Below are 21840 nucleotides of genomic sequence, written 5' to 3'. Positions count from 1 at the left end.
AGCAGGAAATGTTTGAAAACTAACCAAGACTTTTGTGCAAAAGGAGCGTCGAGCTGGAGATATCAGGACTAAGTATAACACACGGATGGAAAGGATTTTTACAAGCGCGCTTTCGATTGCGCCGAATCTGTGAAAGACGATCAAACGAGTGCCGCGTTCCTCCGTAGCCTCCAAGTGGATTTAAAACTTGTTTCGAGGGAACTACACAAACATTCCCGTTTCCCGGCACAAACCCGCGTCAAAATGTGTCTGTAACATCGTACTAATCGTCTGTAGAGGACTAGTATATAGGATGTTTGATCGTGAGCTTTATTAGATGTTATTCCTTATTGTCGAAACCGTCGAATATATTTAAAATAATAAATAAATATACAGACTGTATTCGCCGAGTCGCTTGTACAGTATATAAATCGCAAAGTAAAATTGCTAATTAATACTCAAAAAATACTCGCTAGATACTCGTCGATAACTCGATAGCTCGATAACTCGTGATAACACCTAGATAGCTCGTTGATACTGAACTCTTCTCGGTTATGTCCGTTTATTTTTACTGATCGAGGGGAAGTCGGAAAATGCAAATTCGTCTTTGTTCGACGGTTGCGCGTAGCTGCGACATTGTTTTACCCCGAGTTTATTTATTCTTACGTTACATGTGTCCTAACGATCTTGATACTCCGAGATAAAACAACAAATTGATTTGAATTGTCCTCTACTCATGTGCCGCTATACGTCTAGAGAAACGTCGCGGGATTTAAAAAAATTCTATGTACGATATCGCCCGTCGTTCGTAGACACGCAAAACAATAGGACCAACGGTGATCCTCCCTAAAAAATACCTATTGTCCTATATCACACCGAAGCCAGGTGTTGGAAAAACATAGTGCATGTAAGAGCACGATGACGATTGCAAGTATCGAGGCAAGGTAATCGTTGGAATCAGCGATTCCGGAGCGTAGTCGGCATCCGACATCGACATCCGATTCGGGAATTAATCGATCCCGTCTGCGAAAAGGACAAAGGGGAGAGCCTGTGGAAGGTGGAAGGCGAAAAGCGGAAGGCGAAAGGGCGCTTTCTCGGCGTGGGCGACGACGAACGCTAGGTCGAACAGATCGGTGGGCGTCCACCGGTTCGCCCAATTGGTCGATCGAGCCGGTAATGGTCGGTGGGCGTCGGGTAAGCTCAGATGCGCGGCATGGAGTGCGCACTTGGCTACCTTTAGCCGACGACGACTTGTTCCATGCATCCTCGCGCTTCTCTCCCGGCTTCCCCCTTCGGCTTACCAGCGCTTCGACTAAGCCGCACACTGTCCACCTCTCCCTGTTTCTCGTCACCTCCTCTCTTCCTCCTCGTCGTTCGACGATCCGGGGCCTGTGTGCGCGCGATCGTAATCGTGCAAGCCCCGTGTGCTGGTGCTGCTGCTGCTGTTGCCTCGTCTTCGCGCTCGCCTCTCCTCGTTGCTCCGTGAACTCGTATTTCTCGTCCTCTTCCTTCCCGTCGACGTCCACCGCGTCGTCGTTCCTTCGTCTTCGTCCTCGTCCTCCTGTTCGTCTTCGTCAGAATTACCGCCGCCGCCGCCGCTGCTACCGCGGCCACCGCCGCTGCGCCGCGGCGCCTTAAATCTTGATCTCACCTCGACTCAACAGTGTGGAGGGTGGGGGTAAGGCTAGTCTGGGCGCGCTTCGAGCCACCGAACGGAAGGCAATCTGCTCGAATCCGGCGGACCGCGAGCAGGTTACCCCGTGTACTCGTGTTACATCGTTCTCCTTTTTTTTTTTCTACGTTCTCCCACACTGGCTTCTTGGTACGTAGCTTTCCTTCTCGCGCTCGAGTCGAAGGTTACGAAAAAGAGGTGGACCGGTCATCGTGCAAGACGACCGAAATCAAGAGGAATCGCGTGTCCGAAATTACTGTCAAGTGAATGGTCCGAGAGGTGTTCGAGCCTCGATCCATGGCGTTACCAGAGAGAAGCAACCGGAACCGACTACTATATCTCAGACAGACATCGATCGCACCCGGAAGTTGCTACCAATGAAGAGAAAAGTCTAACGAATGTATGTACTTACATAGAGGCTCGTTTTAAGGACAGAGGCGGAAGACCGAAGCGATAGAGCGAACGAGGTCGAAATCGAAGGACAAGTAGAAAGACTGTCGTTACCTGAAATCTGGATGTCAGCTGGATGCGAGTAGACGCCGCTGTTCCCGCGAGGCTCTAGAGGGTGGGGGTGAAGCTAGTCGTTGGCGCGCTTCGACAGCCCGAACGGAAGGCAATCTGCTCGAATCCGGCGGAGCGCGAGCAGGTTATCCCGTGGTAGCGCGTAGCTCGTCGGTCGTTATTGGAGAAGGGAGCACGGGTCGGACAGAAGGAGAAACAGAGAAGCGTGGAACCCGAGAGAAAGAAGAGCGAGAATCGGAGCGAAAGACAGCGGTAGAGCGAGAGAGAAAGGGGAGAGAAAGAGCGAGCGAAGAGAGGCGGAGGGTGGGAAGGTAGAGAAGGGCACACGTCTATAGGTAGTCACGAGCTTCGACGAAGCGCCTGCGCTCGCGAGCACTTCTCGCCGTTACCTCCTCGCATCGACTACGCTCGTCCACGTAGACGCGACAGCCGACGTGAAAGCTCGCGTTGCGATGAATCGCGTTCGCCGACGGACCGTCAGACAGGATGTCATTCAGCTTGGTTAATCGAACGCAGGAAACCACGCCGGACCCTGGCGTCGATTGCGCTCGCGCGCTTCTGCGCCAGCGCGATACACACGCCGACCGCCGCATCTTGTGACACCGTGAGTGGCTAAGCGTGCACGAGGACCGACCTCGTTGCCGTCGTTGAACGTCCGGGGCCGTACGTGCCGGAAGACTGTTGTCCTTCGTTCCGCGGTTCGCTTTTCATCCACCTATACGTAGGATCCGTTGTCGGTGTGCTATCTGCTCTGACTCGAGAACGTCGCGATGACACTCGTGCCTCGGTAAGACACTGGAACTGGTGATTCGAAACTCGTCCAAATTCAGCGTAAAATCGCTACGATCTTTACGGACGTCGACCTGCGACATCTCGAGTATATCGGCCAACTTCTTTCCCCGAGTGAAGAAGACACGGGAAGACAGGGGTGCGAGAAGAGAGATCAGGAAACGTCGGGTGCAGGAAACGGCGAGCATCCGTCGGATACGAAGGCAGGAAGAGAAACGACTCTACCATAGGGACGGTGTAGCTACAGAAGTGGAGGCAGAAGGGGAGGAAGAGGAGGAGGAGCTGGTGCCCGGTGTGGAGGGGGTGGAGGTGATCGTCTGGTGATGATGATCGGTGGCGGCGTCGCGACCCCTCCTGGTACTGCCAAGTCGGCGGCTGCGATCGACAGCGAAATGGTGCAGGTCGACGGCATTGGCAGTGGTAGTGTCAGTGGCAGTGCTAGTGGTAGTGGTAGTCCTGCGACAGGCGCGACTACTACACGTATAACCAACAGCAACAACGCTGGCGGCAATAATAACAATAACAACAACAACGGGGACGTTGCAAACAACAATAATAACAACAACAACAATAACAACGAAGGTCACGCGGTGGTGAACTGCGCCAGCGGCCCCGCAGCGGCGACCGACAAATTTTGCTGTCACGACGACGATGCACCCGTCAGCACCGGCGTCACGCGTCCTTGGGAACCACCCTCGCCGACCTTCTCGCAGACGAGGTCGCATCTGTTTCAGGTCCATCCACCGCACCATCATCAGCATCCAGCTGCGCATCACCATCAACAGATGACCGTGCCTCCAGTGTCTTTGATCGACGGTCAGTTTGCCTCCACATCCATCCCCTTTGTTTTTTGCCTTCTCCAATACGGTTCACTCTTTTTCTTTTTGCATGAAATCCTTCGAACCACGTTACTATATACCGTTGGCAAGCACGTTACACAGTTGACGCACGATATTCGCCATTTGAATATCGTTTCGTCAATACTAACAAAGTCGAAGATATTTGCGTGTGACTCGATGTCGTCACAATTGCGAAAACAATGCGCGTTTAATGAAATCGTGCGATTCTAATAGGATCGGGGCTGGCTCGAGATAAAACTCGAACGCGGGAACAAAGTAATTAATTTTGTCAGAGTGATAACGAGCAATTAATCGTGCATCACGTAGCTCGATCGAGCGTCTCTTCGTTAAATTGCGCGACTCGAACACTTGAATACACCGCGTCTCGCGATATAATCGAGACACACCGGGATAATCGATGAAACGTTCGCGTTACGCTTCGGTTCGTCTCGCTCTGAAAATTTCCATGGAACGCAAACAAACCGAGACACCGCTGGGTTCGCGCGGATAGTTTTCAGCCGGACAAAACCGCGATGATTGAATTTAATTGGACAACCGTTTCTCTTTGCGACGTACCGCGTTACAATCGAACAACGCTAGCAGTGTCCATATTTTTTGCTCTCGTCTTCCACTAGCACCTTCTTATGGTATTTTGTAAACTGTATCCTCGCCGCCTTTGACACGAATTCGCAAAAACCGGAGGAACCGATTGCACGTTATCGATTGCCTTTTTCTTCTCTTCTATCGATGATCGTCGTGCTTCGACTCTATTCATTTAAGCCGAAATTTATTATTTAAGTCGAAACGAAGTTTCTTCGCGCAATTGTTCCACAACGGAGAAATATCATTTTCCCATGGACGCGTCGCGCGTGTCCTTTGCTCTTCTACATCGCAAAGGGAAAAAAAGGTGGCAATCTAAATCGCGTTAAACGAGCGTAAAAACGTCGTTTCATGGTGCTCCAGGTGTCGAAATCCGGGCTCTATGGTAGGTAGGCCAACGATTCTTAAGGGATGATACGATCTTTCCCCTGTCCACGATCGTATCTTCCTCCGAGGCCGCTCGAGCCCCTCTCGGTATTTTAAACGAGCGTTTAAACGCTCGAAAAATCGCGCACCCAAAATTACCACCAATTTTCGTGATCCAGGTTCCGCTTTACACGATTACTCGTTACACGTCAATCAGATATCTATCGGTTTACATCGACTTAGTCGAAAGGGAACAGAATCGTGGATCTGTACAGAGATATTTTCTCGCGAATAAACATCGCACAGAAAATGTCATACGACGTTTATCGGCGCGACAGCTAAATGATCGAATCGAAAATCGTCGAGAGTTGACACAAATTATCCGAGATAGGCGTATTTTCTATTACCATAGCGCGAAATGCGGAGAACGACGGTCGATCGGAGCGACGAGGTATCAGAAATAGCATTTTCGTGGAATAAGTTAGAGCGCAATGCGTTCTATATGATACACACCGAACGAGGATGTTTACGACGAGTTGTCGCGGACGTACGACGAGCTTATTCTTACCCGGCGAATGTTAATTGACCGATCAAAGGCAAAGAACAGGTCGGAACGTTCGACACCAATCATAACGCGTTCGCGAACGCCTACGGAATCGTTGTCGCGGCGATTCGCCAACCGCGAAATCGTGTTCCCGGTTCGTCGAGGATGCAAAGCACGAAACGAGAAGCAAAGCACGAAACGAGAAGCATCGCAGAAGAATTTAAACGGACCGTCGACCTTTCCACGGAGCCCTAGAATCCGATGATAAGGTGGTGTGCCATCAACGAGCAACGAATGACCATCGAATAGGTGTCCGAGTTGCAGCCAACTACTGGTATATTCAGAAATCCTTTCCGTGGTTTACACTTGCCAGACGGAACGACGGTCAGCTACCAGCCATACTCGTTCAGAACCGGTTTCAATATGTTGCCAACAGTACGTCTTTTAGCGAAGAGCTGCTGTGCTCTCGTTGAACCTTCAATATCCGTCCGTGGTGATCGGTACGCTCTCGACTTCTGTGCCCTGACCGATACCGTGGCCGCTCCGGATATTCGCCGGGACTATCCGCTACATTTAACTGCCACACCCAGCAGGTATTTCGAGACGTTAGCAGGTATATCTCGCGTCGCGGGGCCCCGGTAGTTGGCAGGTATCTTCATCTGTTCGGGTGTCGGCCACTTTGTTTCCACCGATCGTGGGTTAAGTGTCTCCTCGCCGGTCACTCTCGCTCCTATCTGTCCTTTATTGTAGCGTAACGAACGATGTCCGTGGTCGTTGTCGGTTCGTGGTCGTCGAGCGTCGGACGCTAATTAGAATCTTCTAGCAGCTAAGCTAGAAGGCCGATGCGTCAGTCCCTGTTAACAGGGGGGACGCGTGGATATACGAGCGCGTAAATATTGCGCGACACCGCCGCGAAACGTTTAGACTAATTAAACGAGGACAATATTTAATCGAAGTATGCGCAGCTAATTGGATTTCGTGTCCGTTCGTCGTCCGGGAACAGGCAGCGCACGATTTATTTTCCGTTACTCGTGGATAACCTAAGTATCTCGTTCCTATCCGGCTGAATTTATAGCCACACCCTGCGAGTTTCGAGACAGGTACCGGTCAGGTTCGTCCGTTGCCCGCTTTCTGCTTTCGTGGATTTTCGTGAACACCGAGCTGCGCCGCGCCAGCTCGTTGCCTTCGTGTCGTCGAAACGAAATCGTTTCACGCGTGATTCGTTCCGAAGATCGATCCAACTACTTCGAAGGGAGATATCGACGCGTCGCGTCGATTACGCGTGAACCAAGATATCCGCTGCGTTTATCGTCGCAATGATCTGCACGAGACGGTCGAGTCGGTCGATTCGTTCAAGGATCGGACGATTTTCATTCATCGATCTCGTTTCCTCCTCCAGGCACTTACCAGAAGGAATCGCGCTCCTTGATTTTTATAACGATTATCTATTGCCTCGCGCGAACGATCGGTCTTTTCCACGGGGCAATTTCGTATATACGAAAGAATATAGAGGACTCGATGGCAGAACTCGTTCAGAACCGGTTCTAGCCTCGCGTCGATGCAACGACACGACGCATTTCTTTCTGTGCATCGGCTACTTTCGTTTTCACGGCATCTTCGATAGCTTTGACACGAAACGAGCGCAGAATGCGCGTCCGTGTGATTTCCAGAACGGGCAGAACGCGTAGGTTTCGCACCGCTCGCGCTTGCCGAACGATCCCAACGGATGCATCTCATCGTCCGCAAACTGCCTCGTCCTCGCGTCTCCTTCTCTGTTGCCAGGACCAAATTACTCGCGACACGTGTACATTCCCTGACCGCGTACATATCTTCCGAAACGAACTCGCCTCGTTATTCCCCGATTCGACTTCCGACCGGCTTTCTTATGTTCAATTCAACGCCATCGAAACATCTCCCAATACTTTAAACTTGGTACGCTCGATCGACTTCGAGTTGCTCAATAATATATTCCGCGTGTATTTTTATATCTCGGATGTATAAACCGGATGAATAACCTCTCTGGAATCACCCATGTATCAACGCCGAGCGCGAAGAAGTTACAATTTAATTCGTTAATCGACCGACATGGCGATAAATACAAAGAAACCGGTGTTATAACGGCGCTAGTTGCTTTGTTGAATATCGGAACGACGCAAGATGTCGAGCCGCGAAACGAGCGTAAAACGGGATAAGAAACCACGAGAATTCGCGTAAAATTCATCTGGATCGTCGATTGGCAATTCGGTCGACGCTTAAAAGACTAATTAATTAAACGGGTGCTGTGTAAACGCATACGCGCGTTCCGTCCGCTCGTAACCAGTCGAAACAAGGCGTTACAAATGAGCTGAGGAACCGGGTCGTTTTCTATCTACCTGCGGAATTTAATTTCTCGTTTGACGATCGTCTTCGCGTCCGGCTTGTCTTCGCGCGCGCACCATCATGAGCCCTTCTCGCATCTTCCTGAGCCCCGGTAGGCGCGGAAAACGGTTCTTTAATATCGTCGTTCGATCGTAAATTATCGTGGTCACCGGATCGTACGAAACGTCGTTAAGATTATCCGCCAGTAAAATCACGGTGCCTGTCCGCGCGAACTCGGCGCTAATTACAATTATTCTTCTGGCCGTGATTCCTCTTCGGAATTAATTCGAAGGGGGAAAGGATATGTACGCAGAGACGAGCACAGACGGCTGCACAAACTCGTACGAGCCGCTCGCGTGATTATTTCTCGCAATTACCGATTCACGAAGCCGTTATGAAAAGCCAGCCGGCCATCGTCGCAAAAAACCAATCGTTTCGTAAACGCGAGCTGTCGGCCGACACCCTTTCCGATCGCCTTCTCTCCTCTTCGCTCTTCTCTCCTCGTTTCCTCCTCTCAACCGCCCCCTGTTCTTCCTTCTTTCATCTTTCTGTGTCTCCTCCCTCTCTCTCTCCCTCTCTCTTTTTCTCTCTTTCCTACCCTATCCTATAAGTACTCAACCTCATCCCCTCGTCGTCAACCCTACCCCTCCCTCTCTCTTCTTCGGAAAGATACGATCAGTGTTGGAAGTTTAAAGTAAGGTTCGCCCGGCGAAAAATGGATCGCTCTCAATACCGTGGCCGGTTCGATCGTAAATCGTCGCCTGTTTCTCCGGTGAGCGCGCGAGAGTGGCACGAAACGGAACGTCGCGTCGCGTCGCCGAGATTAGCCGCCTATAAAATCACCGAGGAAGTCGCGAACCACCGGTCCGGCCGTGTCCTTCGTGGAATTACGAGGGTATTCGCACCTTCGGTGATTAATCGACGTGATTTCAAACGGCAGATGCTTCTCAATCGGCCATCTCTATCTTTCCCTTGTCCGTGGTGCCGGCGAGAGGGCCCCCGAGAGACGAGAAGAAGATCGCATCGATGAGATCGCGTTCCGCGTCGAGTAATTTAAATTAATTCGCTCGATTACGCTGGCACGTCCTCGCGATCGCCGTTCCACGCGCTCGTTACACCTTTACTGTTAATGAAATCGTATTTATCATCGGTTTTTGCCGATCCTTCGCGAGTAAAGTAGCAGATCGACCATAAACATTCGAGCGATGCATGGAATCGATCTACTATTTTTCGATCTGTTCTCGATAGCGAGAAACTCGTTGAATGTTCGTCCATGAATTATAGAACGAAGCACGTCGAACGTTCACCGAAAGCGCGTACTCACAAGCGTACGGTTTGTGAATAGATATACTGCTTGCAAATAGTTGTCGCAAGATAGTTGCAAAAGTTTTATATCCGCTCTGCACGATACCTACTATTGTGTCTCACGAACGGGTTTACGTGCAGTACGACAACCAGACGACGAAATGTTCCTGAACATAGTATGAAATACGGTTTCTCAAGTAGCTGACGATTTTTTGTCTTCGCTATTGGTCTCTGTATCGTATTCGCGTTATTGTCGCGAGTCAGTCTTGTTAAGCGGCGAAGACGAAGGCGTGTTATACCAGCGAGATTGGTAATCGGTTACGTTGCTACGTTTCCAGGCGTGAGCCTACAAAACTGTACCGCGGGACCATTCGCCAGCGGCAACGGTGGTGGAACCAGCCGTCAACGATTGCTCGAACTATCGCACGGATTAGGAGCTTTGAGGCACTACAACGATCTTGCCAATCATGTGCTGTCGCTGAATCAACAAGGGGCGGTCGTCACCAAACTTCTGGGTAAGTTTTCCATTTTGGTACCTAAACTACATACGTATTAATAAACTAGTCAAATTTCGTATAAATTATCTCATGCGTGAGGAAGACACGAGAGTCTGTCGTCGACACTTCGCGTAGCTTGCAGGTTAGGATTCCTATCGACCGAGAGCGTCTGTTTATAAGTTCAGTATAATTTAATAATTCGCCATTTGACGCACGAGGAAAGCTACATGTATAAGAAATAGCTAAAAAAAGAAAAGAAGAAGCGACTATACATAAGCGTATCCCTTCAACGAGAAATTACCTTTATGCAAGGTATCTACAACTTGTTCTTTTCCATTCTGAGAAGCTTTCTGGTCAGACGATGGAGCATAATAGAACAGTTTGCTTTCGCGTAACAGAATTCCATAGATCGCGAACTGATCCAAACAACGGCATTCCTCTCAGCCAGGTATCATCGCGAGATAAATGCCGGCGAGCGGTAACGTGCACGCGTTTACCGATCCGTGACGCGGCTCCTCGCGATGAAATCCAAGAAAATGCCGAGTCAGGAGGCGACACGCGCTGAAAATCCCTGTTCGGCATAGTGTTCGCTCAGTCGAGCGAAACTGCACCAGTAACTCGCTCAAAATTACCTAGCCGCGCGTGCTCTCCGCTCAAGGCGACAGAAAAATCAGCGGAGATCGCGAGCGGCGAAGCAACCATCGAGATCCGCGGAACGACCGGTGAAACTCGCGGCAATCTTCCGCTATTATTCCCATAGACGTGGCACCATTATTCCCTGGTAATTGCATCCGCGACTGTTCGTTAGCCTATCCGACGAATCTTGAGATACCGATGTAATCGTGGCTAATGCCCTGTAACACGGAAGAGATCGAATCGCTGGAAATTTCTCTAATCTCTGCAAATGTTTGTAAACGTCCATCGATGAAAAAGATTAACACGTTCCGCGAAGTTGGGGATAATTGCCGCTTCCGGCGTCCGAGAAATTGGTAGCACGAGTTTGAAAGTACTTTGATCAACGCGAGCATACGAATGGTATAGTAGGTAGAAGCGATATACCTTGTAAGGTCGTAAAATAAAACATTAACTAAAGTCACCAATTGATTTAGCTATAGCTATTCGCATTCCATGCGCATGCTGGTACCTGCGTTGCTTTTTTGAAAACATTTTCTGTCATCGTTAACAGCTCAACGATAACTTATACGTTGAACATAAGTTAGACACTAGTTATAGGTAGATTGCGGATACTTGTACAAATTCGTGTTTTTATAAACGCAGCTGAAACGTGGAAGCTAAACAGGATATCTCGCTTATGTACAAATTATTCTAACGAATATTAGATATTCTCTATATTTTCGTATTGTATATATATTCTCTGCATTTTTACATCTCCAAATTTCCCAAAATGTAACCTTTGATTGTAACTATTCTCGGGAACGAACGAAGAACCGATTTCAAATTGCGTATATTATATGATCCTGAACAAGGTCCTTATGATCCCCGATCCTACGTCCTTATGATCCCCGATACAAATTAATTATTCGTTTGTTATAGATACGTTTATTATAAGTTCATTTATACGTTTCAAATTAATAGTAATTCGTCATCGAAAGTCGTACACTTCAAACATTGACCAGTTTGACAATCTCGCTTTATCGCCTCCATACACCGTAAGTGGTTTGATTTTATCAGATCATTCGTTAGAAAGATACTAGAGATAAACGAGTCCGAAGCTTAGACACGCTGAAGTAAAGAGATCTCTTAAGCGTTTGCCAGATTCAAAATATTAATTCGCCAGCGTCGTTAATCACGACAAGCTGACGACAGTCCCGCGAGCTATTCGTTCACGGCTAGTTTTTTACGAGGATGTTCCGTACTGTTTGCGCAGCAAATTCGAGCAGATTGACGTTGATGACCGCTCGTTCGCGTCCGAGGCGATAAAACGGCGTAAACTAAATTGATCGGCATCCCGAGCATTTTCCAACCACTGTCGGGGAAATAAGAAGGAGCATCGCGTATCAGTATGGGCAAATAAGGCATAACGAGCGTTACGAAGAAGCGGCGGTCTTTCGAGCTCGTTAGCCGGCCAAGATTAACTCGTAACAGCTGTTTCTTTTTCCCGTAAAACATTCGCATGACCAGTGCTCGACCGTTCTCGAATAATTTGTCAATAATTGCTCTGATCTTTACCCGTGCCGATCTTCCACGTCCTCGATTCGAGGAATCTACTCGAGGAATTTAGGAGATATCGAACGACGTTCTTTTTACTGTACCAAGAATTTATGCATTGTTTGATAAGCTCTGTTAATTTTTGTGGATCTTGGACAATTTTAATGTCTCTTTAAGTATGGAAATGCTTATAACAAATATCTGTTAATTTTGTGACAGATTTAAGACGAAAAAGTAAGATATATTTGCACATTTGACATATTTCTTATATCAGAAGAATGACAAGAATACAGTAAAAATAGCAGACGAAGCTTTTTATTGCTTATGGAGAAAGCATTTTCACGAAAGAACTGTCCAAAGATGGCTTCTTAGATTTAAAGCCTGGGATTTCAAGACTGTGATTGAAGACTAATAAAGTTCGAACATGCACTCGGTGAGTGATGGTTGTCAATTAAAGGCATTAGTCATTGATTAAGAATAGATAAACGAAAGTCATTGAACGATACGATACATGCGTATTGTGTTGAAGTGCTGCGAGTTACGTGAAAACACCATCAACTTATCAAACGATCTAATACAAATAACCATTAGAAAACTTTGATTCGTTAACTCAATCGGGTACATCGAACTTTGAAAAGAAGAACTCGTTCTATCATTGACGAAATTGAATCATCGAACAACCGATGGATAAACGATAGGTATTCTAACGATCGAAGGGAGGTCGAATCCGATAAACAGGTGTGAATCGATGGTCGAAAATCGTGATTCAAAGTCGAGCAACAGTGGCGACGACCATCGACTTCTACGTTCGGAGAAGAGGAAGAGGAACGCTGAACATTGCCGAGGGGAGCAATAAAAAAATGGAGGTGAGCCACCGAGCATCGGTGGAACGCTGGTTTCTCTCTTTCTCGACTGACTGCTACCTTGGTCCTCGTTAACTTTACGAGCGGCTCGTAAAAATACCGTTCGGCCTGCTCTCTCGGCTCGCCGGTAATGTCTTCATCTCCACTGGATACGGACTCCTTAGGCCTCTCGAGGTGAATATAATGTACCATAATCGACCCGCAATTACTTAACAGCGGCAAACAATTAATCCCCTGGCTGCGCCGTAGTCGTCTGGCTGCGCAAGAACCGCCGATTCCTCTTCCAGTTTCGCAATCTTTTTCTTCGATCGAGAGCAACCGCGGTGTATTCTGCGTGCGGACACGAAACGCGTGTTGCGAACGTTCGAGACCATCGACTGGGCGTTCCAACGATGTTCGCCGTTGTACCTGGTGAACGTTACGGTTTCGTTAACTCCCGTCTGACAACCGCGGACGCGAGTTCATCCATCTTGCGAACCTCGCATCCACGGCTTCGTATGGAATCAAGAATCAACGATTTCGCCGAGATACATATCCGCCATCCGAGAACATGTATTCGTATTATAGAGCTTATCACGCGCGTTGATATCTTTGTGCAGCAGCGTTTCGAGAGCACGATAAATTTCTCGAGAGCAACGAGAAAAACGTTCTTAGCTAGACGGCCGATATCGTCTAATTTCTCCGATACATCCCGGACGATTAATTCAGCCGCAACATCCTATCGGTCTTCTTATCCACGCGTACCAAGATCGATCGTCGCCGATGGAGAAATGGTCCCGGAATGCGCGAAAGGAACGTCGAGGAGATGGCTGGAACGCTCCATAGCGATCGGCTGCATAGACGTTCGTTGGGATAACGACCGCGTGCCTCGCAAGAGAAACCTATCCCTGCATTCTGTTCCGCGATTACGCCTATTTTCCATTCGTAAATCCATAATGGCCGGCTCGATCTCATCGTGGATGGATGCTGGTAGCCATCGCAAAGCTCGAGACGAATAAGCATACGGATGGTGATCCGCTTGCGTCCGCTGTCCGTTGATTCGATCCATGAAGGAACGAGTAACCACTAGGTACGATGGAACCGCGGCTTCGTGCGGTTTCTTTCATTAACCGAACCCCGCTCTCGAAAATTTCATATACACGCGCGAGCGCGCGGACCAGCGGCCGTGCACACGGAACAAAATGAAACGGAAAGAGAGGAGGAAAAGCGAGTAACCAGATGGAAGAGAGAGACATTGGATCGGGGCAAAGAATTTGCTCGAGGCATGGATGCCTATTAGGTGGGTACATCGTTTATACCAGGCACGCAGTTCATCCGTGGGAGCGCACGCGATATCCTACAGACTTTAGCCGTCATTATTGTTATTAATAATAAGACGTAACTACCGATAATTGCTCAACTCTGACTGCGCCTCCGTTTTCCATTATCCTTGCCAACATCGTGCGTTTCGACAACTCCGGCAGCGGTACGAGACGCGAGACAAGCCTTCCGATACGTCTAACATCGCGTATTCTGCGTGTAAGCAGCCTGTTCTCCGGCTCGTGTACTTTTTTCAACAATTATTTCTGCGATAAGAAGCGGTTTCGAAGCGGTTTTTCCTGTAATAGCGCGCGAGTACACGTAAGACGCGAGTTCCTTGTACATGCGAATCTTCTAGTTTTATCAAGAAGTAGAAGTTTTAGGACCGAGCGCTAAATAAAGAGTGGAGGAGTTGAAATGATAAGTCATGTCAGAAGCGAAGAGTTTCGATAGAAAGAAAAACACGGTTCTGTTAATTTTGACGGTTACGTCGTTTATTATTCGACTGTTACGAATTTTTAGCGTTTACTACCTTTACGGTTCTAGAAATTTCTTCCTTTGTACACTATACTTTCTTCTTTTTTAATCACAATCTACCGAACTCTGACGATCATAATACTGTTACATTCTGCAATAACTTTAAAAGCTTTTTTCCATTTCTTTTAGAATTCTCGTCGTTTATCATTCCAGCTTCTCAACTTCGAATACCCATAGAACCTCCATCGTTTGTACAACAAACATTCGTCCATCTATATTCTTCGAAACAGCTGCATAATAAAAACTTCAATTACGCTGTTCAACTTTATAGCTACAAGCGTATCTCCATTGATAGACAATTTTTCCAGTGCATCAGGTCGTTCAATAGAGTTCGCGGATTTTATCGACGGTCGAGTTTAACGAGCATCGTACGACACTCCATCTTTGTAGTTATGTATTCGCGTAACACCTGTCTGCCTTCGGCGTACAACTTGTCAGCTGTACCGTAGCCATTGTCGCTAATGATAACGCGAAACGTTCTATAATTACTCGAGTGTGACTGCGCTTTCTCTGCCAGCATTATAGAGCTGGGTTCGTCCACTTCGGACGTCCAACTTTTCCTGAGGAGTTGTGATACGCTAGGAAAATGAAGCAGTTAAATCGATGATAATCACTACGAATCTGTCAACGAGACAATCATGCGAACTCTGCTTACGATTCTCGATGATACACGATCTTATAATTACAATCGATAATTCGACAAAAACTGAGAGACTGGAAAGAGCAAGGTCCCTAAATTGTGAAATACATTTAGCGGAACGTTCAACATGATAAGCAAATTATTGTTTCGGCGAAAATATTTAACACGCAATATCGCGTTAAACTGCGAAAATCCTTCAACTGGAATAAAACAGCGAAGGGAAGTTGAAATTTACTAATCGCAATTTACTAGCAATCTCATTCTCTATGTTGTGATGATTGTAAAACCTCGAATAAAATTTCCTCTCGCTTGTAATTTTTCTTACCATATCTCGCTCGTACAGCTTTTATCCTCTCCCATAAAAAAATTGTACTTATTTGCTACAAAACTTGCCACTTCAGCTGCTCAATTTGAAGCATCAAACACATCGGAAAACGAATGCGATTGCAACGATTCCAACTTTCAGTTTTCATTAATTATGCCTAATACGAGCGAGTTGGAAGCATTGCTCTTTCATGACGATCGATCAGAGCGGAGAAGAGAGCGGAAAGAAACGCAGAGGAACGGCATGGCAGCAGGTTGAACACGTCTCGGCTCATATTAGATATCTCTGATTATATATTATCGCAGGCTATCGCATACCAGTATCGTTTCACGCGCTAAGCTCCTAATGACTACCTCGTGTGGATCCGCCCAGACGATACGATTGGTATCCGATGTCAAGAGCCCGTGCGAGCCAGGACTTATACACGGGATGCGCTCCAACCTTCTAAGCCTCCATCTTGTCAACTGTTAGAACGTATTCCATCCAATGCATCGAACAAACTACGAGCAATAATTCTTTTCCTTTCTCCATATATGTACTTTTGTAACCAATCTACTCGTAGCGTACTACGTATGTTTAAATAGAAATTCATACAATGTAGAAGCTCGTGTGCTTGAGGAACACTTATAAAGGTCGGCTGACAGTTTGCACTCGAGCGTTATTACGTGGAGAATGTCCGGTGTTTGCGTGATTTTCCGAAATTATGCGGGCTCAATGCTGGACACTCGCCGATACGACCGGCACGGGCATATAAACCGGCATCGCCGTTTACGACCAATTTTATCGCGAAGCACGAGTATTAGCGAAGACAACGCGTCCTTGAAGTTCGTTCTAACGTGTTCCAGGTACGTTGCGCCCGCCGGGTTTAATCGGTGGCAGCAAGCCAAAAGTTGCGACGCCAGCCGTCGTCGCTAAAATCGAACAATACAAGAGGGAAAATCCGACGATCTTCGCATGGGAAATTCGAGAGAGGCTCATCTCCGAAGGTAAGCGCATTTTGTCGATGCTACTTCACGTGGATAACAATACGATGAATGAAAGAATGGCATCTGTTAAAGTACGTTTAGCCTAACCGAGCTAATGCTAATGCTCGTTCACTTTGGTAAAATTAAAGTGTAAAAAACGCATAGGAATGCTTCAAAAATGCTTGTTTGAGTTATTGAAAACGAATTTATGGACAGATTGCTCGGTAAACGGATATAATAAAGTAAACGAGTATAACCGAATGCTGTTGCTGTCGCTCTACATTCTTGCTAATGGACCAGTTTGATTCATGTTTGTTACACAGAAATCAAACTAATCGACTCTGTATGAAGAATTCTTAATTTTAGTACCAGAATATATGATTATGACGGTAATCATTTGCATTCCAAGAAACTAAGCACTGATCGTATACATATAGCCATCGTATTCCGCAATGAAATCGACGAACTTCACCAACGCATTCAGCATGTTATTCCAGATAAAATATGTCATATACACCGTTCATTAATTCTTTATTTTAGAAATATGAGAGGTATATTGATATAAACGACAAATAGTCAAACGCCTTCCAGCTATTTGATTTTTGCTTAATTATAGATTTGGAATTTTCTGACATTTTATTTATTGATTTAGTCTAATGATATCTACATGCTTAAAATAATCATGCCGTGTCTCTATACATACAACTAAGTGAACTTCTGTTGATCAAAATATTGAACAGACCATTTCTAATGCGAACGTACCAGGTTCGCGTGTATATATATGTATATATTATCTCGTATCCAGCCTTCCATTTAACTACTTTTGATTTCATACAATTTTATAAAAAGATCTAACGGAGATAGGTTAGACAGTTGTAGAGAGCAAATTAATTAATTAAGTAATTAAGTAGATACATCAGTAGATTGTAGAAATTTATGCATCTATAAGAAATTTAAACACGCAAAATATCTAAAGTACATAAAGTGTTCGTTAGAACATTTAGGATTAGACGAAGCAAATTTTTATCTGAATTTCGTTTCTTATAGTAGTGTTCATAAAAATATACATTTCCGAAGACATCAGTTCGATAGTTCCACTAATATCTCGACAACAGAGCTAAATTCACTCGTACAGAACTATTCGATTTACTCCTTACACCATTACGTGACGTGTAACATATTTTATTGTCAAAGTGATCTGTCGAACGTCGACGATAAGTAAAGATTTTCGATTTCGTCGGAAAATACCTTGTAGTGAAATTAAGAATTTTTCAAAAAACAGAGTTGATCGGTTTAACTTCCGAGTTGCTAATATACAATACGATAAAGTGAACGACGAATTCTGTTCATATGTAATTGCCAACAACTAGATATGTAGTTAGTTAACTTCTTATTTAACAATGCGTGAGCCGCACGTTTCGTGCACAGTTGCAAATCGCTCGCAATAATAGTAGTACGTGTGTCGTAGTACGAGCGCACGTGCAATTGCGACTAGAATCAAGAAACTTTTCCACGTCCTTCTTCATCGGCATACTTTATTCTTTTGAAAACGAGCTTCGACGTAGTCTCACCTTGTATTCTCTTCATCGCGCACGAATTCCTTCTTCGACTATCAATTAACTGAATTTGCGTCTCTCGTTCTTAATGCGTTGGGAACTTTCTCCTTTGAGGCGTATCGTGCGTCATCCACGAGCAATTTACATGAAAATCAAGAGCATTTCGAAACGCAGAAAGAACCGGATGCAAGGTGTTCATTATTGATTTCAAAAGAACGGAATCTTGGGAGGAAGGTGTCGAGGATGGAAACTATAATTCACATTACCTGCTACGAAATCTATTTGTAAACCTACAATTGAAGTTTATCGTAGAAGAAATTCGAACACGCCTCTAGCATGTTACGATTCTAGCCTAACATCAAAGTTAAAACTGTTTATTGTACTTTGCAATAATCGTATAATATAAAACTAGTAGGTCATAAATCGATTGTTTGTTTTATAGTCTCGAGTACGTGAGACGATCTATTATTATTAGCGTGGACACCTATTATTATTGTCAAAAAGGTCACTCGCTTATCAATAACGCACGACACAAGTGTTTCATTACGCGTCAATGCCGTATATGTTATGTATATTATAGGAAGGTGTACTTTACGCTTTCGAACAAGCGCAATCAACGACGATCTAGGAAAATTCTCACAAGATACGAGACAAATTCGACAAGAGAGCGCAATTTAACTTACTTTACCTTCAGAACAATTTCAAACTACCATCAACTACCATCGTTTTCCATCTACTAAATCTTTCCACTATCTTCCAAAGAATCGCAAACAAGGAGCGAGACGAATCCTATAAGAATACATGATTCAACTTTTATTTTATCTTTCAAACCAGCTCAGATCGTCATCGTCCGTCATCTACCAAAATTCTTCAAAATCTCACAAAGAATTGCGAACAAGAAACGAAAGAAATGCGAATAAGACTAGACGATTTATCTTACTTTTTCTTCTGGACAACGTTAAACAACCACCAAAGTTCTCTACTCTCTCGTAAAGAATCACAAGAATCGCAAAGTAGACAGTTCCAGAAGAAGCATGCTCGTTTCTTTCCAGGCGTTTGCAGCAACGCGACAGCTCCATCCGTCAGTAGTATCAACCGAATTCTACGAAATCGCGCGGCAGAACGAGCTGCCGCGGAATTCGCGAGAGCGGCAGGCTATGGTTTATACGCCGCGGGTCCACATCCGTATTTCAACAGCGCCCATCAGCACCCAACGACCAGCCACCATTTACCCGCTGGCTGGCCAGCGCCGGGGGCAGCGGGTCATCCTTGGATGCTGCCGCCATTAGCTACTGGAATCACGGGCGCAGCTTCCGCTCTGCTTCTTCCGCCGTCCTTGAGCCCAGGAGCGGCGGCAGCGGCAGCCGCAGCCGCCTCTGCGTCGGCTGCTGGAACGGCGGATCACTCTCTTCACGCGGACGCCATCGCACGAGGCTACTTGCAAGGTGATGATTGTTTAATCTTCCATTAACCGTGTGAAGAACGATTGGGATGAAAATCAGAAAGAGAGAAAGGAAATAGAATCGTGAAACGTGTTGTCGAGTGGAGGAAGATAACGCGAGACAGGGGATGGTAGTAGAGGAAGATGGTCGTTTTTCTGTGCAGACGGTGACGGAGATGAAGGAAGCCTGGATGGGTCGGAGCAACCGAAATTCCGACGAAATCGTACCACCTTCAGCCCGGAACAGCTCGAGGAGCTCGAGAAAGAATTCGAGCGATCTCACTATCCTTGCGTGTCTACGCGCGAACGGCTAGCCTCTAAGACCTCTCTCTCGGAAGCTCGTGTACAGGTGAGGATCAATTCCATCTCAAAGATATCTTTGTCGGGGGGCTAGTGCGTTCGTCTCGCAGGGCTTGTTCTTGATCGTAGTTTTCTTGCCTCTCTCGTCTTTCGTTTCGATCGTAGTCCCTATTTCTCTTTCTACTCTTCGTCGAGAGCTTTCAGATCCATAGAGAAGCGAAGTAACGCGATACACAGAGAATTGCGTCGGTGTCGCCCGTGGAATAGGCCCTGCGACTGTCGCGTGCATAGCCTCCTGGTTTCTTCGAAGCTTAGAAATTTGATCACAAGCCATCTAACGACCTAACTCGTGACTCTTAGGTTTGGTTTTCCAACAGACGGGCAAAGTGGCGTCGTCATCAGCGAATGAACCTCTTAAAACGTTCGCCACCACCACCACCTCCACCGCCTCCGCCGCCACCGCCGCTGCCGCAGCAGCAGCCGCCGCCGCAACCGCATTCCGCATCCGGTATGGAAGTAAGCCGTGCGTCAAGCTGCTCAATCGCCGGAATGGGAGGAGAAAGTAGCGCGTTCCGGGCCGTCGTGACCAACTCCTCGTCATCCAGAGAGGCCGCGGAACGGAACGAGAGAATCGACAGGGTCGATTCCATCACCAAACAGCCGGAAAGAAAGCCGAGCGCCTTTAGGATGATCAGTCAACTCGTCGGTGACGATTCGCCGAGTATAATCAAGTCCTCGAGTCCGACCTACGAACAGCAGAGGCACGAGACTAACGTTAGATCGGTGATTGAATCCGAGTCTGCGAACAACAAGGAATTTGAGCGGATCGAGGTTGAAGAGGAAGACGAGGAGATCGACGTGCAAGATTCGGACCAAGACGTTGCTTCTTCGCCGACCGTTGCATGGCGGGATCATTGGACGGAACAGCAACCCTTGGAATTGACGAAACACGATCGTTGAAATCGTTCCAACTCGAAACTAGGTGGAACGATCGAAGAAATTGTGCTCGTATTAGAAACGTTTAAAGTAACAATGAGTTTTGCGTGAAATCTTTTGCCACCGAATATCGTGATTTAGCACATGCCTAGTGTCCACGATCGATTGTGAATCAGTGATATATGAAAAAAACGTTGCTGCGAGAGAGAACGTTCAAGTGTATCGATCTAATATGTGCGTGAACAAGAAATCTCGAGATCCGTTTATATCGATCGATCGTGATCGTAGTAGAATTCGCGTCGAATTCGAACAGTGACTGTAACTATTGCTTAATCTCATAGAATTTCATTACACAAGAACAGAAGACTGACGAGATCGTTTCGTTAAACTTCAATTCGTGTGTCTCGCTTCGACATGTCCTCGACTCTTCATCGTTCATGTCGAGTGATACGTCCCTAGTACCTATCCAACTACTTACTACGATTACGATCCATTTATTACAATTAAGATTACGATAATAAGCTACGAGGATGGTTGTGTAACGTTAAATTCCAATTACCGGCAGTGCCGTCGTGGCGTTATTGTCAGCTAGAAGTACCGAGGATTTAGATAGGTAATTAATTGCTTACCCGATATGTATCGGGCTGTCGGCCGGCTGCGCTATAATTGCAGCGCTGCGCTATAATTTACACCGCGGTGCAGTGGACGCTTCCCCTATCCAGATACGAGGACAGGAAAGATCCAGATACGAGGACAGGAAAGATGCAGATACGAGAACAGGAAAGATCCAGATACGAAGTCAGGAAAGATCCAAACGCCGAGGAAACAAACGCCGAAACTTATCCGGAACTAGTCCTAGCGAAATCATTATAACGCAGATAATGCATTACCTAGGCACTATGTAGAAAAAATAGATGAATCGATGGTAACCCTGTAACGAACTCTGTTAAAAACGACTTTTATTTAAATGAATTCGTTTGTAAATATCTACACAAGTCTTTGACTACGAAACAATTCGAAACATCGCAACCTTGTCCACGTTTTCAAATCCACCTTTATTCCTATTCTGGTCACACGTTCTTAGAATCCATTGGGTGATAAAAAATCAATTTTGGGTGATTTTGGTGAAAATTAGCATCCCCTTAGAGGGAAGCAAGTATGAGACACGTATAAGGGACAGAAAGGAGAGAAAGAAGGGGATGGGCGGGGGCCAGGAGAAAGGCTCATCGACGATTAACTCGAATCTACGGTTTCGTCGGGTTCGCAAATAAGGAATCTGCGTGTGAAACTGGTTTCTCGGGCGACACTTTTCGGCCACGGGTGGAATCGGTTGTTGGC

General features: G+C 46.5%; 1 protein-coding gene across 2 annotated transcripts; it reads left to right on the top strand.

Annotated features, from left to right (window-relative positions):
* Positions 1-1031: 1031 nt before the first annotated feature.
* On the top strand, positions 1032-21492 carry LOC126869059 (paired box protein Pax-6-like). 2 transcript variants are annotated; one of them, XM_050625194.1, is made up of 6 exons: positions 1032-3778; positions 9313-9489; positions 16150-16290; positions 18878-19270; positions 19431-19615; positions 19944-20266. In XM_050625194.1, exons 1-6 carry the CDS (start codon positions 3286-3288, stop codon positions 20130-20132), a joined length of 1578 nt encoding a protein of 525 aa, XP_050481151.1. In that variant the 5' UTR covers positions 1032-3285; the 3' UTR covers positions 20133-20266. The 2 variants fall into 2 exon arrangements, with proteins under 2 accessions (XP_050481151.1, XP_050481150.1); XM_050625193.1 differs by having other exon boundaries at positions 1035-3778; positions 19927-21492.
* The last annotated feature ends 348 nt before the right edge of the window (positions 21493-21840 follow it).

This window comes from Bombus huntii, chromosome 8 (genome assembly GCF_024542735.1).
Source record: "Bombus huntii isolate Logan2020A chromosome 8, iyBomHunt1.1, whole genome shotgun sequence".
NCBI lineage: Eukaryota > Metazoa > Arthropoda > Insecta > Hymenoptera > Apidae > Bombus > Bombus huntii.
The sequence above is the reverse complement of the archived record's forward strand: the minus strand, read 5'-3'. Positions and strand labels throughout refer to the sequence as shown.